The 15,479-nt window shown below is 51.1% G+C and overlaps 2 protein-coding genes across 4 annotated transcripts in view; one reads left to right on the top strand and one right to left on the bottom strand.

The window, feature by feature from the left end:
* Positions 1–7,584, bottom strand: part of FAM13B (family with sequence similarity 13 member B) — a 60,266-nt gene extending 52,682 nt beyond the window's left edge. The window contains exon 1 of the mRNA XM_040573016.1: positions 7,518–7,584. The gene's annotated coding sequence lies outside the window, so the exon portion shown is untranslated. The remainder of the gene's footprint in view (positions 1–7,517) is intronic.
* LOC121077653 (thymosin beta-12-like) lies at positions 60–5,234 on the top strand. 3 transcript variants are annotated; one of them, XM_040573035.1, is made up of 3 exons: positions 60–2,304; positions 3,769–3,876; positions 4,893–5,234. In XM_040573035.1, exons 2-3 carry the CDS (start codon positions 3,777–3,779, stop codon positions 4,928–4,930), a joined length of 138 nt encoding a protein of 45 aa, XP_040428969.1. In that variant the 5' UTR covers positions 60–2,304; positions 3,769–3,776; the 3' UTR covers positions 4,931–5,234. The 3 variants fall into 3 exon arrangements, with proteins under 3 accessions (XP_040428969.1, XP_040428971.1, XP_040428972.1); XM_040573037.1 differs by lacking the exon at positions 60–2,304 and adding an exon at positions 2,333–2,869; XM_040573038.1 differs by lacking the exon at positions 60–2,304 and adding an exon at positions 2,901–3,451.
* Positions 7,585–15,479: the final 7,895 nt, after the last annotated feature.

Here is a 15,479-nt window from a genome sequence, read left to right on the forward strand (position 1 = left end):
GAAATTTCCACTCCCACTAGCTTATGTTTTCTTTTTTTTTTTCTGCATTGGGACTCCTAGTATAGACCAACTCCAAAGCTATATGGGAAAGATAGGGCTGGAAAAAATAGCCAGAGCAGGAGGACTGTCTACATCCAGCTTCTCCTCCGCTGTATGTACCCGCCCTTAAGGCTCAATGGTCTAGAGAAGGAAAATGAAACACCTCACGTAGTGATAAAACACACACGAGAGGACAAGAATCAAGTGTTTACACACTAGCAGCGCAGTGTTACAACAGACACCCTGCCAAAGAGAGATCATTGCCTTCCTTACACCCGCGGGATTCATTGTCTCTTAGCCTGGGAACCTGTCTCCGTTCCCAAACATGGATATTTTTTTTGGCAGCAAGATGGAACAAACAGCACAAAGAGAACTAAGAAAATCCTTTCAGTAGAGCTGTAGGCTTTTTTCTGTTCCCCTAAGGACGGGAAACCTTCTAAGGCTGGCTTACAACACACCCAATCCTGCCACCTTTCTGGAAGGTGCTCAGTTCTCACTGGAATTGGAAGGAATTTGGGTGCTTACAGAACCCAGCCCTTGACCTCGGAAAATTAATCTCCTACCTTTAGCACCAAAAATACCACAACATTTTGAAAATGAAATCACTGTTATATTTGAGTGGGTGTGTTATTTCGAGACAGCACTAACGTGATTATAAAATCAGTTGTGTCAGCTTATTGGCTCAGCTACAGGCTCTGATCTGCTCGCGCGTCTGTTCCCCTCAGCGGCTGCTCGCGTTCGGGTGCTTTGTCCCTCCTCGGTTCTACACAGAAACGGGCGCAATCTCATTCCCAGTGTTGAACCCAAGAGAAAGAAACCACTCTCCTTGTAAGTACTTCACGCAACTCGGCATTTCCACAGCCCCTCTTGTGCCAGACATGGGGGCAGGATCCCCAAATTGTGCGGGCTGAAGTCCCACGAGTCCCCACAGCCCAGCCCCACAGACACTGGGCTCGCTGCTTCCACAGGACAGCGGCCCAGGGGAAAGCTGAGCGGCAGCAGGCTCCCGGCCTCCCTCTTCAGACTCCCCTCTGAATTTTCCTTTTCACTTGAGCTCCCTTTAAACCTTTTTTCTCACCTACTATGGCAGTGTGGTAGCCAGCGTTTGTTTTCCCCCGTTTCTCTGTGGGTGTCTGACAGACAGACACTCGGTGGTGTGCCGCGAGCGGCCGGTGACTCACTGCCATCAGAGGTGTCAGGCCTGGCAGGATTGACTCAACCTTCATCCTTTGGCAGGAGGTTGGAATAAAATGCAATTTCCATGGCATCTGAGGCAGCTTTTCAGACATGACTACCAACGCAGCTTTGCGCACTTGACATGTACAGGTTCTGTAAAGATCCTGTGGCACTCCTGCTTTGCTTGCTCTGTTGGCTTGCTGTTTTGTCTCATCGTTATTTGCTAGACCATTCAGCTGTCTCCATGCTCCCCAAATGCTGTGGTTCACTGCTCCCAGTCATCCCACGACCAGGTAACTGCTGCCTTCCCCTTGCTGAAGGTAGAGCCCCTGAAACGCCGCCATTAAACTTTCTGTCAAATAGCTGCCTGGCTGCTAGGAATAGCAAGAACGGCCCAGTTCCCAGAGAAAGAAAGAGGTGTCTGAGGGAAAACATCACCTACCCACCTTCCCTCCTGTGGCCAGCCTCATCTCAACGCAGTGTCCAACGCCATCAGGACAAACTCCACACAAAACCTTCCACGCGGTACCTGCCTGTGCTGCACAGAGCACGCAAACGCAAGGATTAGAAAGGGATCGGGTGGCTGGCACCACAGAGGGCTCTGCTTCTCCCTGCTGATATCGTGGAGTCCAGACAAGTGACTCCGATGGAGACATCTGAAGTTGTACAAGTGGAAACCCACACCAGCACCTGGGAGGATGCACGCAGCGCTTCCCTCCCAAACCTGAGTGCCTTGAAAAAAGCAATTCCCCAAAGAGTTTGGTACTGCAGACCAGGAGCACAGCCAAAGCCACAGAGATGTCCAAGGCCCTGGAGAGCAGCAACTCTAGGAGGTACCTACACACGTCCACGTACCACACAATCTTGTCTCCATCCAGTTTCCCACCTACTACAAGACACACACAAGGGCTCCAAGCCATTGTAAAGGTTTTTCTGAAATTACATCACTGGGCACCTACAGCATGCTCTCCCTCCACCAGCAGGACGGGCGAGGCGGCTCCTCGCAGAGCTGAGGCAGGAAGGCCAGCCAGCGGCAACTCCCTCACAGAGGGAGGCACCGCCAGGTGGTTTTGTAGCTACCAAAACCTGGTAGGATTCTGAAAGATTCTTTGTTGTTCCTTTCAGGACACATTCCTGGCCACCAGCTTGTCTCTAGATTTGGCCCTGGACTGCAGCAATGCCACCATGGCTGTACGTGGAGTCCCCTTCAGCCAGGAGCAGGGGCTCCCACCCACCAGACAGCTGTAGGATATTCCCCCAAATTTCTCTAAAAAACAACCCACAAACAAATCCTGCAGCACCAGCCCTTAGGTGAACTCCAAACCTCAAACGAACTCCGAGCTTCAGCATTACAAAAGAAGGGCAGGAAGGGAAATTCAAATATTATTGTCTCGGTGAAGGAGGAGGAAAAAAAAAAAAATCAAGATGTATTTTGGCAGTTTTCCATGTCAGTTTTTCCATCTCCCTCCCTGGTACACTTTCTGCAGCAGCAATCTGTCCCTTCCTAAATGCTGAGCAATCCCGGCACCGAACTAATCAATATTAATAGCGATGGGATCGGGGGGTGGGGAGGAGAGGAGGGATTAACGTGACCTTTTTAAACTCACACTGCCTCAGAAGGGGACCAAGCAGCTGAGGAGAAAGCAGCCAGACGGTAATGCCATGTGGTTTTAGTAGCTTTCCTTTTTTTTTTTTCTTCTTTCTTTTCCTGTGAATATTTACTTCTGTTGTCTCAGGGCAGATAGCAATGAAATCAGGTTGTCTTAAGGAAGGAAAAAATATATTTCTATCAGCAGGCTGCAGGCCAAATCGAGCCTTGACGGAAACTCCGCTGAGAGCAGTGGAATAACACACAAAATGATTTTTAGCTTGAATTGCTGTTAAAAACAGGAACTAGATTAGGGGCGTTTTGACAGGTGAGGTGTTTAATGCTGTTGTGTTTCACGGATTTCTGTTAGAACAGGGTGTAATCAGAGCCACGGAGCGTGCGACTCGGATATTGAGTGTGGGAGCAAACAAAGGATCCTGCGAAGCAGTCCTCCCATTGTTAAGCACAAGTGCACACAGCAGCTAATCCACCTACCAACGTGGGGACGTACTTAGGGCAGTGCACTCAGACTTAACGAGAAAGCCTATTAATTAAAACAAAACCATCATTGAAACTCTTTGTGCATATTGGATTCACAGCTTATTGCGGACTTTCTGGGTATCAGCATTCCTTAAAGCAGTGTTTCAGGTCAGGAGGCACCATGGTTCCTTGTTAGTTAACGTACTGTCTTTTCTCTATTCTTTCTTTTTTCCACGTTCAAATTATGATTTTTAGTAATTTATTCTGAGAAATCTAGATAAAATTCTGTTAATGCTTTTTCTCTTTTGCTTTGCGAGTGCCAAGCCTTGGGGAGAGGTCCCAGATTGAGGAGTTAGATTTGTGTTGGTTTTTGAATAAACATTTTTATGGTGTCTTCATTTTTACAGCAGAAATTGCTTTGCAGATGGCTGATATCGCAGCACTAGCTAATGAAGCCACGGGTGTGTTTTTCCTTTCTTTGTCAGGACCCATCATGTCCGACAAACCAGATTTTGCAGAAATTGAAACATTTGACAAGACCAAGCTGAAGAAGACAGAAACCAGAGAGAAAAATCCATTGCCCACTAAAGAAAGTAAGTGCTTATGATGCTGTTTGGACTGAGAGCAGCGTGAACGCGATCTGTATTGCAGCTAATATGCAAAATGAATACTAATTGTAGCATTACTGCCTCAAGCTGATCCCTGACTTTAACTGGGTGTAATACTAAGACTTGCACTGGACGTTGGGCTTCCACAGATACGACTAGCTGTGACCAGTTGTACATTTTGTCTGAAAATAATCTGATGGGACTGATCCTGCTTCTGCTAAAAGCAAAAGCAGTTTTCCCACTGCTGGAGGTAAGAGGAACAGCTGTTTGCAGCTGGCACACTGTCCACCTCTCCAGAGGCAGGGATGCTGGGGGAGCCTTGCCTGCACCCTGCGGGGGAGGCAGCGTGCCCGGGCTCAGGTTGGGCACGCTGTCAGACAGAGGAGCCGATGCCCCCGGCCAGGAGAGCTCCAGGCACTTTCTCTGGGAATAAAGCAGCGAGAGAAACCCATCATCCTCCTCACCAAACAGGGAATCTTCCTTAGCAAAGGGCTGCACCCCAGGCTTTTCTCATGCAGGGTCTTCCCCAATGCCCATGCTTGTACACAGGAGCCAGGCACAGCCTGCGGTTCGCATTCAGCTCTGGGTGTGAAGGGGGCACTGCCCTGCTCTTGAGCCAGACTTTACGAGTCGTTCCCTTCAGAAGAGCCCTACTGGCCAGGAAGGGAGCCCAGGGCTCCTCTGTTCTACTGGGTGGCTTCTACTTGGGATGTAGAAATGGGCAGCCATGGAAATACACTGATCCCCCACATAAGAAACCTGGTTTTCCCAATTTATTATCTCTGCAGACGCTCAAGAGGAGTGTCTTGAGGAGGATGCACATCATGAACTACCCCCCAGTAGCTTTACAGACAAGAACGGGTTGGCATTTTGGGGCGTCCAAGGAAAGCCAGTGGGAACTTGATGCCCCTGGCTTGAAGAGTGACCACAGGAACCTGCGTTGTGCAGAGTCCTTGCAGTGGTTATTGATGATGGTTTTGTTTCCTGTGTTTTTCTGGCAGCTATCGAACAAGAAAAGCAAAGTGAAAGCGCATCCTGAGCGTCAAATGGATGATGCGACTGCTGCTTCTTCAGTGGGGTTTGGGCTTCTGAGCTGGGTTGTTTTGTTTTGTCCCCCCTCCCCTCTGCCCTTCCCCCCATGCTTGTTGTCCATTTAATTTAGCAAACACTCCCTCCTTTCATGTTCCCTGGGAAGTCTGTTTTGTATTTGTTGGACAAGATACTTTGTGTTTGTGTTCTTAAAACTGTAATTCAAAGTTCTGTACCACCCCCATTACTTGCCAAAAAAAATCCGCATAAAAAAAATGTTTTCCTAAGCCTCACAATAAACAGGTTTCTTCTGACCAGCTGTGTTTGAGACTCGCAAAAACAGGGTTTACTCTGCAACTCCTACAGCAAACGTACACGTGAGCCAGGGGGACACCAGCACCCCTCCGCCTAGCACAGGGGGGAGGAACGCTGAGGCAGTGGTAAGACAAGGTCTGCCTTTGCCTGCCCACATCATCCCTCCATGGGGAGTGTGCCGAAGCTGGGGGACACGTGGGAAGCCCTCTGGGGCCTGCATGGTCCCACAGCAGCACCAGTGCAGCCCCAAGCTGCTCCCTATCACTCCCAGGATGGCTCTGCACCTCTGCTGCAGCCTTTGTGCCCTTTCCCCATCTCTCCAAAAAGGGCTAAATTTTCATACTGTTAGCTCCTAACCTTTCAAATCCACCTTGGTAAGAGGCATGGATAAGCTGGGAAGCTGTTGGCCTGTTTCAGTCCTATCCGACAGCAGGTTAGAGGTCCTTGAGACAAGTACCTTTCTACATGCTCCGTGAAAAATTGGTGGCTGGGCTGAGGAAAGACTCAAATTAGCATCCAGATGGGAGAACAGCTGCAGCCTCCTCTCACCAGTTTTTCACCCTCATTAGCCTGACAAAATGTAACCAACCCTGGAACAACCATGGTGTGCACAGCCCTTTGCTCACCTGATATCAAGCGATATCAGAATGCAGGAAGGAAATTAGTCTTTTATACACATATTATCACATCAGTTTTCTGGGATGAGAGAGACCTTGGGCAGCGCACAGGTGTGCAACAAGCCCACAAAGCAAACGAGGCTTCCCAAAGTCTTCATTACTGGTGGTGCAGTAACATCATCGCCGGGCTGTGGAGTGCTCAGGCAAAGCCAAGCCTGGTCCCAGTTCTGGTCCCAGTTCCATGGTATCGCCTCAGCTCCGGAACTGATTCGCAATCATATCAGAAAAACAGATGCGTACTCTGGGAAGATAAACTGCTGCCACTGGAGCTGCAGCCTGATCCTACTTGCACAGGGAAGTGGGAATAATTCTGCGTGCAGCAGGGTTACTCTTATAGGACTTAGAGCTGCCTGAAGTCTACAGGCTTCAGGAAGCAGAGCCGAGTGGTGGTGTGGTGTATAGAAAGCTCTCCTTTACTCAGGAGTTGTTTGACACTTGACATTGATGGTGAATAGCAAGAACTGTAACTAAACAAAAGCAGCACGGCCACAAAACAGGGGACTTGCACTGGCACCAAAAGGAAAACAGAGGTGACCAAGAGACCAAGGAAAAGCAGGTTACATGCAGGACTGGTGCTTTCAGTTAGAGCTTCATTAACTCCAGCGGTATCCAAAGGGCTACGACTGCAGTTTGAGTCACTCCTCATCAGTTAAATGTTATTTAAATATCTGCTTTGATGGCAGCTCCTTGGTGGAGGCAGCCTTCCGAGCTGGTACCAGCAGAGCAGCCCCTCCTGGAAGCTCGCACGGCTAATAGCATTCAGCCAGATTAACTGCTGCTTTTCTGTGCAACGATTTTGGCAACCAGCACGCCCTGTGATTGCACTCGGCATGCGAGCCCGCAGACTAAACTTTCCTTTTTTTGTGCCAGGAGACAGCATTTTGCTCCACGTGACAATCCCCCTTGCTCCCTGCCAGCTCGGAGCATCTGCCAATTTGCTCGGCACAATAAGTTATAAATCACCCCAAACTTCTTTTGTGTGGCGGAGCTGGTGGGAAGCGCCCGCGCCCTGCGGAGCCCCGAGGTCTGGGCCGAGCTCTCAAGCAGGAGGAAAAGAAGCAAGGTCTGGCCAAAGCAAGAAAACAATAGCGATGTTCTCCTCCTTCCTTCACACAGAAGCAAAGGATTAGCAGCACAGCTCTCAAGACAGGGGAGAGAAACTAGAGCAGCCTACAGCTCCGGAGACACCGAGTTTGTCCCAGCCACCTCTCCTGTTGCTGCCACTGGGCTCACTCTACCACCCTGAAACCTCCTCCTGGTTTAGCTATTTGCCTTGACACCTGACACAGTTGGATCATGAAATTAAAACCCACAAAAACCAGGGCGAGGTCTGGCTGCCTGTTACCCTAATCAAACAGCATTACAGCACCCATCTGCAGGGCAGGCTGAGGGCACAAACCAGGAAGCTGCGAGTCCTCCAAGGCCAGGAGGGTGAATTTTGTTCATTCCAGCCATTCTGTTGCAGGAGCGCCTGCTCCTGCTGCTGGCAGCGAGCTACGCGATGCCACACCAAGCACCTCAGGCACACCTAGGAAGCACCTTCTGGGGGACAAACCACTGCCAGCCCCCGCTGCCCAGAGCACCCCCCCCAGCCCCAAAACTCACCGACAGCACCAGCTCCAGCACGAGGACCTTCCCCAGCCAACATGCCGGCGGGAGCTGACCCAGGCCACCTTCCCCAGCAAGCTCCACCACCTCCAGGTGGGAAACTTAAGGTTTTGGGCTAATTAGCAACAGCCCTTTGCTATTTGGATGCTTTACATAACGAGATGCTCCTCTAAAGGAAAAAACACCTTACGTGCTAACCCCGTCACAGCGAAGAAATCACTACATGCAGACAAATGGAAGCTTTCTTGGCATTTTCATAAAGCCAGCCTTGTCCCCTTACCCCCGTGAGTCACCGCTAATTGCTCCGCACGGCCCCAGCTGAGTGGAGGAAATCCGTATTCCTGTTGTTATTATACAGAAGTTATTTGATTTAACAAGGCTCGTTAGGCAGGTGTTTGATAACAGGGGAAGGCAGGGAGGACAGACCCTGAACCTGTTGAGTTTCAGCTTGAGCTCAGCTAGAAGCCGCTCAGGAAGCCAGCTAACCCTGGCTCAGGTGTCACAGACCCAGTCCCAAAATACATGTTTTTTTCCAAGTTATGGTTGGAGGCTCTCTCTTATTTCAGGCATTAGCTCTGTGGTGGCTGAGGCTTCTCGTAGCAAGATGCCCATGCAAGGCTAAGGCTTGAGGAGCCAGGGCTTTGGGAAAACATCCCTGTGTATCCCTCGTCTACTGCTGGTGGTGCTCCTGACCTGCCAGAGACCTTTCCTGCTATGGGAAGAACATGGGAGAGGAAAACAGGGGAGATGTGGGGGAATGAGGACTCTGACACTAAGCTGCAGCTGTGTGGAAAGAGATTGGGGATCTGAACACAGGCGTGGGGGTGCCCAAGGCAGCCGAAATCCAAGCCACAAACGGCAAGGGCAAGTCTTGTGCCTCTGCCCAGCTCTCCCGTTGTTTTTTTTTCCAAAACCATAGGCTGAAAACAACGGCCTTTTAGAAAGCACTAACCTGCTGGTGCCAAGCTGGGAGCCTCCTCCGCAGCAAGGACGGGAACAGAGCCGCTGCCTTCCCCCGTGTGCAGCTCCGACCCGGGGCACTAGCGCTCAGCCTTCCCCACGCAGCGCTTGGGCCCGATCCAGGGTACGTGGGCGCAGGTACGAGTGTGTGCGGGGGTGTTTCTCCCCATCAAATCCAACGCCACTCAAACTGACAGCGGGCTGATGTCTCCTCTCATTGGGGCTCTGTGCCGGCGAGGCCTGCTCCTCGTGCTTGCTGTCGTTTCAGAGGAGATCGCTTGGGAAGGAACAGTTGCTGGGGACAGTTCTTCGTGCACATCTTGTATGCTGTGCTGACAGCAGCTCTTGACAACTCCTACAATAAACTGCAAATCTTCCGATGCTGCATGTTTTCATTGAGGCCCTGCTCCAGAATTCATTTGATTGATGGAGATCAGGAAAAAAAAAAAGGGGACAAAGCGGGGAGCAAAAGGGTGTTCCCAGTCCCTTTGGTCACACAGACATGAAAATGGGGTCTTTCAGGGCTCCAGCAGTAGGCAACAAACAAAAGGAACAAGAATTTCAAAACAAACCAACAATCTCAGGAATTTGAGGCTGGTCTCACAAATTCAGAGGCCAACTCAGTATCAAAATTTTTGGATTTGGCAAGTTGAAACAATCAGGCAGGGAAAAAAAAATATGTGTGACTCCAAGTGGGTGTTTTCAAACAGCATCTTGTTTGGGGAAAATAATCCCTCTTGGTCTGCTTTGTTTTCTCGTGATGCTGGAAATAATTCTCCTCCTCAGTGGGAAGAATTGGGTTTTTCTTTTTCTGTGTGCAGCTGGGAGCCACCCCAGGTCACGCCTGACTGCAGCTGGTTCCCCCCATCCTACTAGCACTGGAGGTGCCACCTTGAAGTGTTAAAGAAACATGATGGGACCCATATCACGCTTCTGGCTTAGCAATGAAGAAACCAGGTACACCCAAACTCCCTTGCCTGGGTGACCCTCAGCCCCGCAGGGCACCTGGGGCAGCAGCATTGCTCCAGGAACCCCTCTGCAGGGAGTAGGACCAGCCATATCTAAAAGTATTGTAATAACTCTGTAATAGCTCTGTAATAGCTGCAGCCTCCCCTCCACTCCTCCTGACTTGTACTGTTTTATTTCTGTTTTATTTCCAGGCTCCTATTTCAGCGGCAGTCAGGTAACCAGAGCCCTTGGCTCCCAACACATCCACTCTGCACAGCCCTCACCTGGCAGAGGCGCGAGTGGCAAGGATGGGGAGCTGAGAGGAAGGCAGCGTGAAACAGCTTTTGTGCCAGCTGCCATGCTCCCACGTGGGCATGCATCCCCAGGAACACAAAAGACTTTGATGGCATAAATCCAGAGTGAGATGAGGGCAGCTAAAGTGATACAAGCCCCTGCGGGAAAGCTGCAGTCACCACTTGCCCACCTAGTGCTGACCACGGCTTGGCCAGGTGGTGAAGGGATGCGCTTGCTTTCCGGAGGGCTTCGGAGCAGAAGAGCCTTTCATTTCCCTGGAGGGCAGTGCTGACTGCGTGTGGGTAGGGATTTGCTGTGCCCATGTGGTTAACACGGGCCTGCCCAGGCACCCCGGGGCTCAGTGCTCCCTCCCCGCCTGCGCTGCTCTGGGCCGCCTGCCACCAGCTCACCCGGAGGAAAATCATCGCTCCTCTTGTGCTGCTTTAATAGTCCAAGCACATCACGCGTGGCCAGGGCTCCCATTTAATTGTATTTCTCTTCTAATGTGTTTCAAAAATAGCCAGGGACTTGGAAATGTGAGGGCACCAGCCTGGCTGTACCTCATGCAGATAGTGGAGGGCTGTGTCAGCTGGGCGCTGCCTCGAGGCAAGCCTCAGCCCCTCAGGGTGCTGACCCCAGCTTCAGCTACCCCCCACTGCCCAGACTGCTGATAAAGCTTCAACTTTCCTGCTTTTGCAACCTTTGTGTCTGAAGCATTCAGTGCCAAGAAGGAAATAAAAAAGCTTAACCTAAAACATCAATCCCGGAGCCCTGCTCAAACAGTAGGGCAGCTGTTCGTGACACCGGGGTGAAGGTGCCAAGCGGCAACACCCGTCGGTGACTTTGGTCTCTGCCCCAGTGAGCGCCGAGTTCATAGGTGGGTGCTGGCGGTGCCGCGCTCAGACCTGTCGGAAAAGCGATTTATTGAGCCTCGAGATTAAGCCTGGTGCTGTTCACTCCTCAGCAAAGTAGGAATTGGAACAGTGATAGCAGCAGGGCCGGGAACCTTTCCCTGGTGTCATTACTGGTCTCAACGAGTTCAAGACCTTCCTCTGCACCCCGGTGCTGTGCGTGCCAAGGGCCTGGGGCCTGCAGAAGAGGGCAGGGGGCTCAGTGCTGCAAACAGGCAGCTGGCCTGGGTGCTGGCATTTGTGCAAACCACGGAGATCCCAATTTTCCAAGGCTGCTGGTGCCTGGGGCCGGACCCACGAGCACCCAGAGCCCCAGCAGCACCGGGTGCTGGCAGCCCCGTTTGCCTGGTGAGGGCTTCGAGCCAGGCCGGCTGCTTTGGGAAGCCAGCACTGCAGCCATGAGTGAGCCTGGCCATCTCCTCACACTTCGGTTTCACCACGGGTGAACAGGGAGCGAGGCAGCTCCCTCCGGCTCCCCAAACCGGCAAAAAAAAAAAAAACCCGGCCTATCCCCCGAGGCCCAGCGCGGCCCTGCCGCAGGCTGCGCGGAGCGGGGCCGCCCCCAGGGGGAGCCGCGGCACCGGCCTGAGGGGGCCCCGCCCGGCCCAGCCGCAGGAAAAGCGGTCCCAAATGTCTTCGGAGGGGGGCACAGGGACAGAGTCAGCCCCCAGAGGGCCCTAACGGCTCTCTGTGCCCGGAGGATGCTGAGAAGCCGTACCCCCGGCCCCTGTGAACCACTGGGCCAACGTGGAACTGAACAGCGAGGGCTTAACGCCGGTTCTGTGAACCCAGAGAGTTTGCCCCAAGTTGTCACCTCACTCTGTGCTCTGGTAACGCTGGAAACATCTCCTCCCACCTCAAATATTAATAAATGCTTGGCCCTGGCTTCATCTGTGGGCTGATTGAAGTGTATACGTGAATGTGATGCCAATGCAGCGCTCATTAGGGAATGGAGATACGCAGCTAGACACCTGCAAGAAGACAGACAGGACAAGAAGAGCGTCCTCCGGGTGGGGGAGAAAAGCAGCTGACAACAAAGGGAGCGAGCCCACAAGCAACCCAAATCCCTGCCACCTTCTTCTGGGAAAGCGGGTGCCCAAAGCAAGTTTTCTTCTTGCTTTGCTTTTCTTAGCAAGACTCAAATCTCTTTTCATGTTGCTCTCCGGCCCAGGCTTCCCCAAAAGAAGTCTCAGTTTTGTGCACTTAGACTCTACTCTGTTCAAAGCAGGGCTGCAATGGAAATAAAGGTGAATTTTAAGAAAATACTCATAGCTCAAATCACTATTCCCTTCTGTGACACTCAAAACCTCCCACACTCACTGTCAGAAACACAAGCTAATGCCCAGCACCATCACAGGTAACAAATTACAGATATTTGGGCTCAAGTTTCTCCCCAGGACACCAAGCATATTGGGGGCAAAAGTGACAGAGCCACAGGCACTATGGGACAGTGCAAAGACTCATGCTGTGAAAGGATGGGGAGCACCGTGCAAGCAAGGTTATTAATCCGTTAATTTAGCTTGAGTTTGAATGGGAATGATGAAGAAGGAGGTGATAATTTTCCTTCATATCAAGTGCCCAATCTCTTCCTGGACAGGCGTTTATCTGCTGAGGTGCCGCATTTCCAGGATGAGAGATACCCAGGCAGTAACCTATCTGCTGCACTAACACCGCTTTGCATGACACTTCCTCTAAAGAGGGAGAGAAAAACAAGACTCTCGGCCCTACTTTATCATGCTGCTGTGTAAACAGTCCCATGGGCTTTGAAGGGCACACCTAAAGAGGCAGGTGAGATGAGGCTGATGAGGTCACGGCGCTGCCCAGCTTCACAAGGGTGAAATGGGAAACTGAGTCCTCTCAAGAGTCACAGAGACCTGAAGGTTGATGAAACCTCAGTATTTTATTCTACCCTAATTTTCATGGCAGCTCAACCAGTGGCAGGACAAAGCCCATTGCCCCAAAGTATCTTTGCCTCCTCTTAGTATGCTGTAGAGACAGAGGCACAGAGCAGCCACAAGGGTTTAGTAATCCATCCAGCTCCAGAAGGATGGACAAACAGCCCTCAACAGCCCTTCCCTAGGGGTGGCTGCTGAGGGAGGAACAGCTTCGCACTGCTGGAGGCAGTGGGAGATTTTGGGTGGAGAGCAGGATTTCCGTGCACAGTGCAGGCGTGGTGACACAGCAGGGCTCTTACCCAGACGTTTGAGCCTGCAGGCTCGTCTGCCTATTGCCCCGTGCTGGGCGGGAGAGGGAGCTGCCTTTGGAAGCCTGGGAATGGGTGAGAGAGGACGGCAAAGTCATTAGGGTGAGAAGGTAGCGGAAAAGGACAGCTTTAAAACATGCAATGCAAAACCAGGGGGAAGGAAGGGGAAGAAATGCCCTTTATCTGCTTGCAAGTGAAATAGCCTTGATCTTGCCTGGAGCAATGTCCCAGCCTGCTCCTGGGCTGACGTCTCCATCTCAGATGAGCTCCCACCACGGCAGGGTGCAGCTCACCCGCACCTTCCACCCCTCCTGGCCAATTTGGGCAGAGGTTGCAGCCTCGTATGTATCCCAAATATATCCCAGCCTCACATATATTCCCAAAACCAGCCAGCCCACATGGGCTGAGCTCGGTGCCTTGCATTGCTGAGGGTGCAAGGGATCGACCCTTCCAGTACCACCTTGGAGAAAATGTCTGCACCCACAGCTCTTTCTGCTCTGGCAAGGCAAGCAATCAAGCTGAGCTCTGCAGCAGTCAGGGCCAGGACCTGGGAGGAAGCACAGGGCTTTCTCCATGGCTGACACCAGGCTGCTGCAAGACCGGGACCCTGACCCATCTCATTCCTGACACATTATGGTCCTGCAGCTAATTAAACCTTCCCTGATGCAGTCTGAGCCTGTAATTCCTTGCTCTGCCTCTTGCTAATGAAAAAAAAAATTCTTTCCTCACTTGTTCAATCTTCTCTTTTCTAGCCTAAAGCCAACGTCAGGGTCATTCCTACAACCTCCTGTTAGGACATTGCACTCTTTCCGAACTACTTTCACAACCCTTGCTGGGAAGCGTCCATGCTCCCAGACAGATTGTGACCGGGAAAATCAGAATTTGGTTTCCAAAACTACTTTTTTTTTTTTTTAGTTCCTGAAATTAAAAGAAATAAAGCACAAACTGTGCAACCTCAGGCCTCCTGTGGTCTTGGCATTTGGCATCCCAATGGTCTATTATGTTCCAGGAGGTGTTTCCTTCCTTACCTTGGAGTTGCTCGTGGCTCCCCTGATGAATTTCACTGCTTGCCCCATCACGCCATGCATGAGGCTGTGTTGGAATCCGGATTAAAAGTAAAAAAGCAGAACTGGTTGCAGTGGTAAAACCGAGGGGGCACAGGCTGTTGCATGGAGGCAGGAGCCGGGAGCTACTTGAGATAATTTTCGAGGGTCACTAATAAGGCACACCCTAACGCTGCACTGTTGGACTGTTTAGCCTTGTTTTCAGTGAACATTAGGCCACCTCTAATTATGTGCCATAATAGGAATCAAGAGGACTAAGCCCGTCAGATAGGTGTGGCGTAAAAGCTGATTTCAGTTTCACCTGATCTTCAATTAACATTCATTAATCAAAGTGTATTCGTTATACAGGCAAAACTCCCACCAGCACTGGCAGGTCCAGGGCTCGGGTCCTGCGGGCTGTTCCTGCTGCTGGGAACTGCAGCAGACAAAGCAGGCAGGAACCTATTTTCTCCAATATGGGAAACTTAGGAGTTGGGAAGACTGAAAAATGAGGGCTGACCATAGCAGAGGCTTTCACAGTGCTCTGTGATGGATTATTTTAAAGCAAAGTGAAATATCCCCCTGGCTGAGAGGCTGTCTGGGTACAATGCAAGGGTATGGCATCACCCATGGGGGCTCAGGCGGCTTCCCGGGGAGAGCACAATAAAATGCAACTGCCTCCGACATTGCTGACGAGGGGGTGTCTTTCTAATTACCCAGGTGGATTTTATTGTAACGAAGCCAGCAATGCAGGATTTGACGCTAGGGGTCTGAATGTATCACCTGCCCAGGGCAATTTAGCAAGTAGTCTATGCTTTATTTTCTTGTTTTCTGTGCTGGTGGCGCTCACTCCCTGCATTTGCGACCCCCGCACAGACCATCATTCCTGTTTGCTTGGGTTTCTGCATGCACCACTTGTATAGACTGATTTATCTTGTGCCTGCCTTCCCTTAAATGCCATATTCTGATGTGAATAGGGTTTTATGGGTGTAGGGGTTTGCATATACACTATTAAAGCCTCTTGACTTAGGGCAGATACCAAAATATTTTAGGACTCCAATCATCCCGTGAAAATCACTGGCTGTTTGGTCGCGTAGCAAGAAAATAAGAAACAAAGCATCAACATTTGATCAGTAAAGCCAAGGGGCTCTGGCGGACATCCAGGACACCGTTTCCCAAACAGCGTTCCCTGCTCAGTTGTTTGCAACAGCGCGGAGCCAGCGCAGCCTCCGTCGGTGCCACTGAAGCCTGCAGCTCGGGGCTGCCAGAATGCCTGGCCGTTCATTTTCTGCATAACCAGGTAAAATCAGGAGAACTTTTGCTTTTAGATTTTTTTTTCCTAATCCAAAACCAAACCAAAAGCAAGTTTCTAGGGAGTGAGAAAGCCAAAGGACAACTCCTTTGGTGTTACACAGATGAGCAGTGGGGCTTGATGAGCAGGGCTACGACTCACAGGCTTGTCCCATGGGTGATGGAAGAGCCAGCACCGCGCTGCAATTTAGGGAGCAAAACACTGAAATCAGCGTCAGAATAGCTACAGCCAGTACAGCTCTGCCATTTACTGTGAAATTTCATGCATGCTGGTCTCTGCGCCTCAGTT

This window comes from Cygnus olor, chromosome 14 (assembly GCF_009769625.2).
Source record: "Cygnus olor isolate bCygOlo1 chromosome 14, bCygOlo1.pri.v2, whole genome shotgun sequence".
Lineage (NCBI taxonomy): Eukaryota > Metazoa > Chordata > Aves > Anseriformes > Anatidae > Cygnus > Cygnus olor.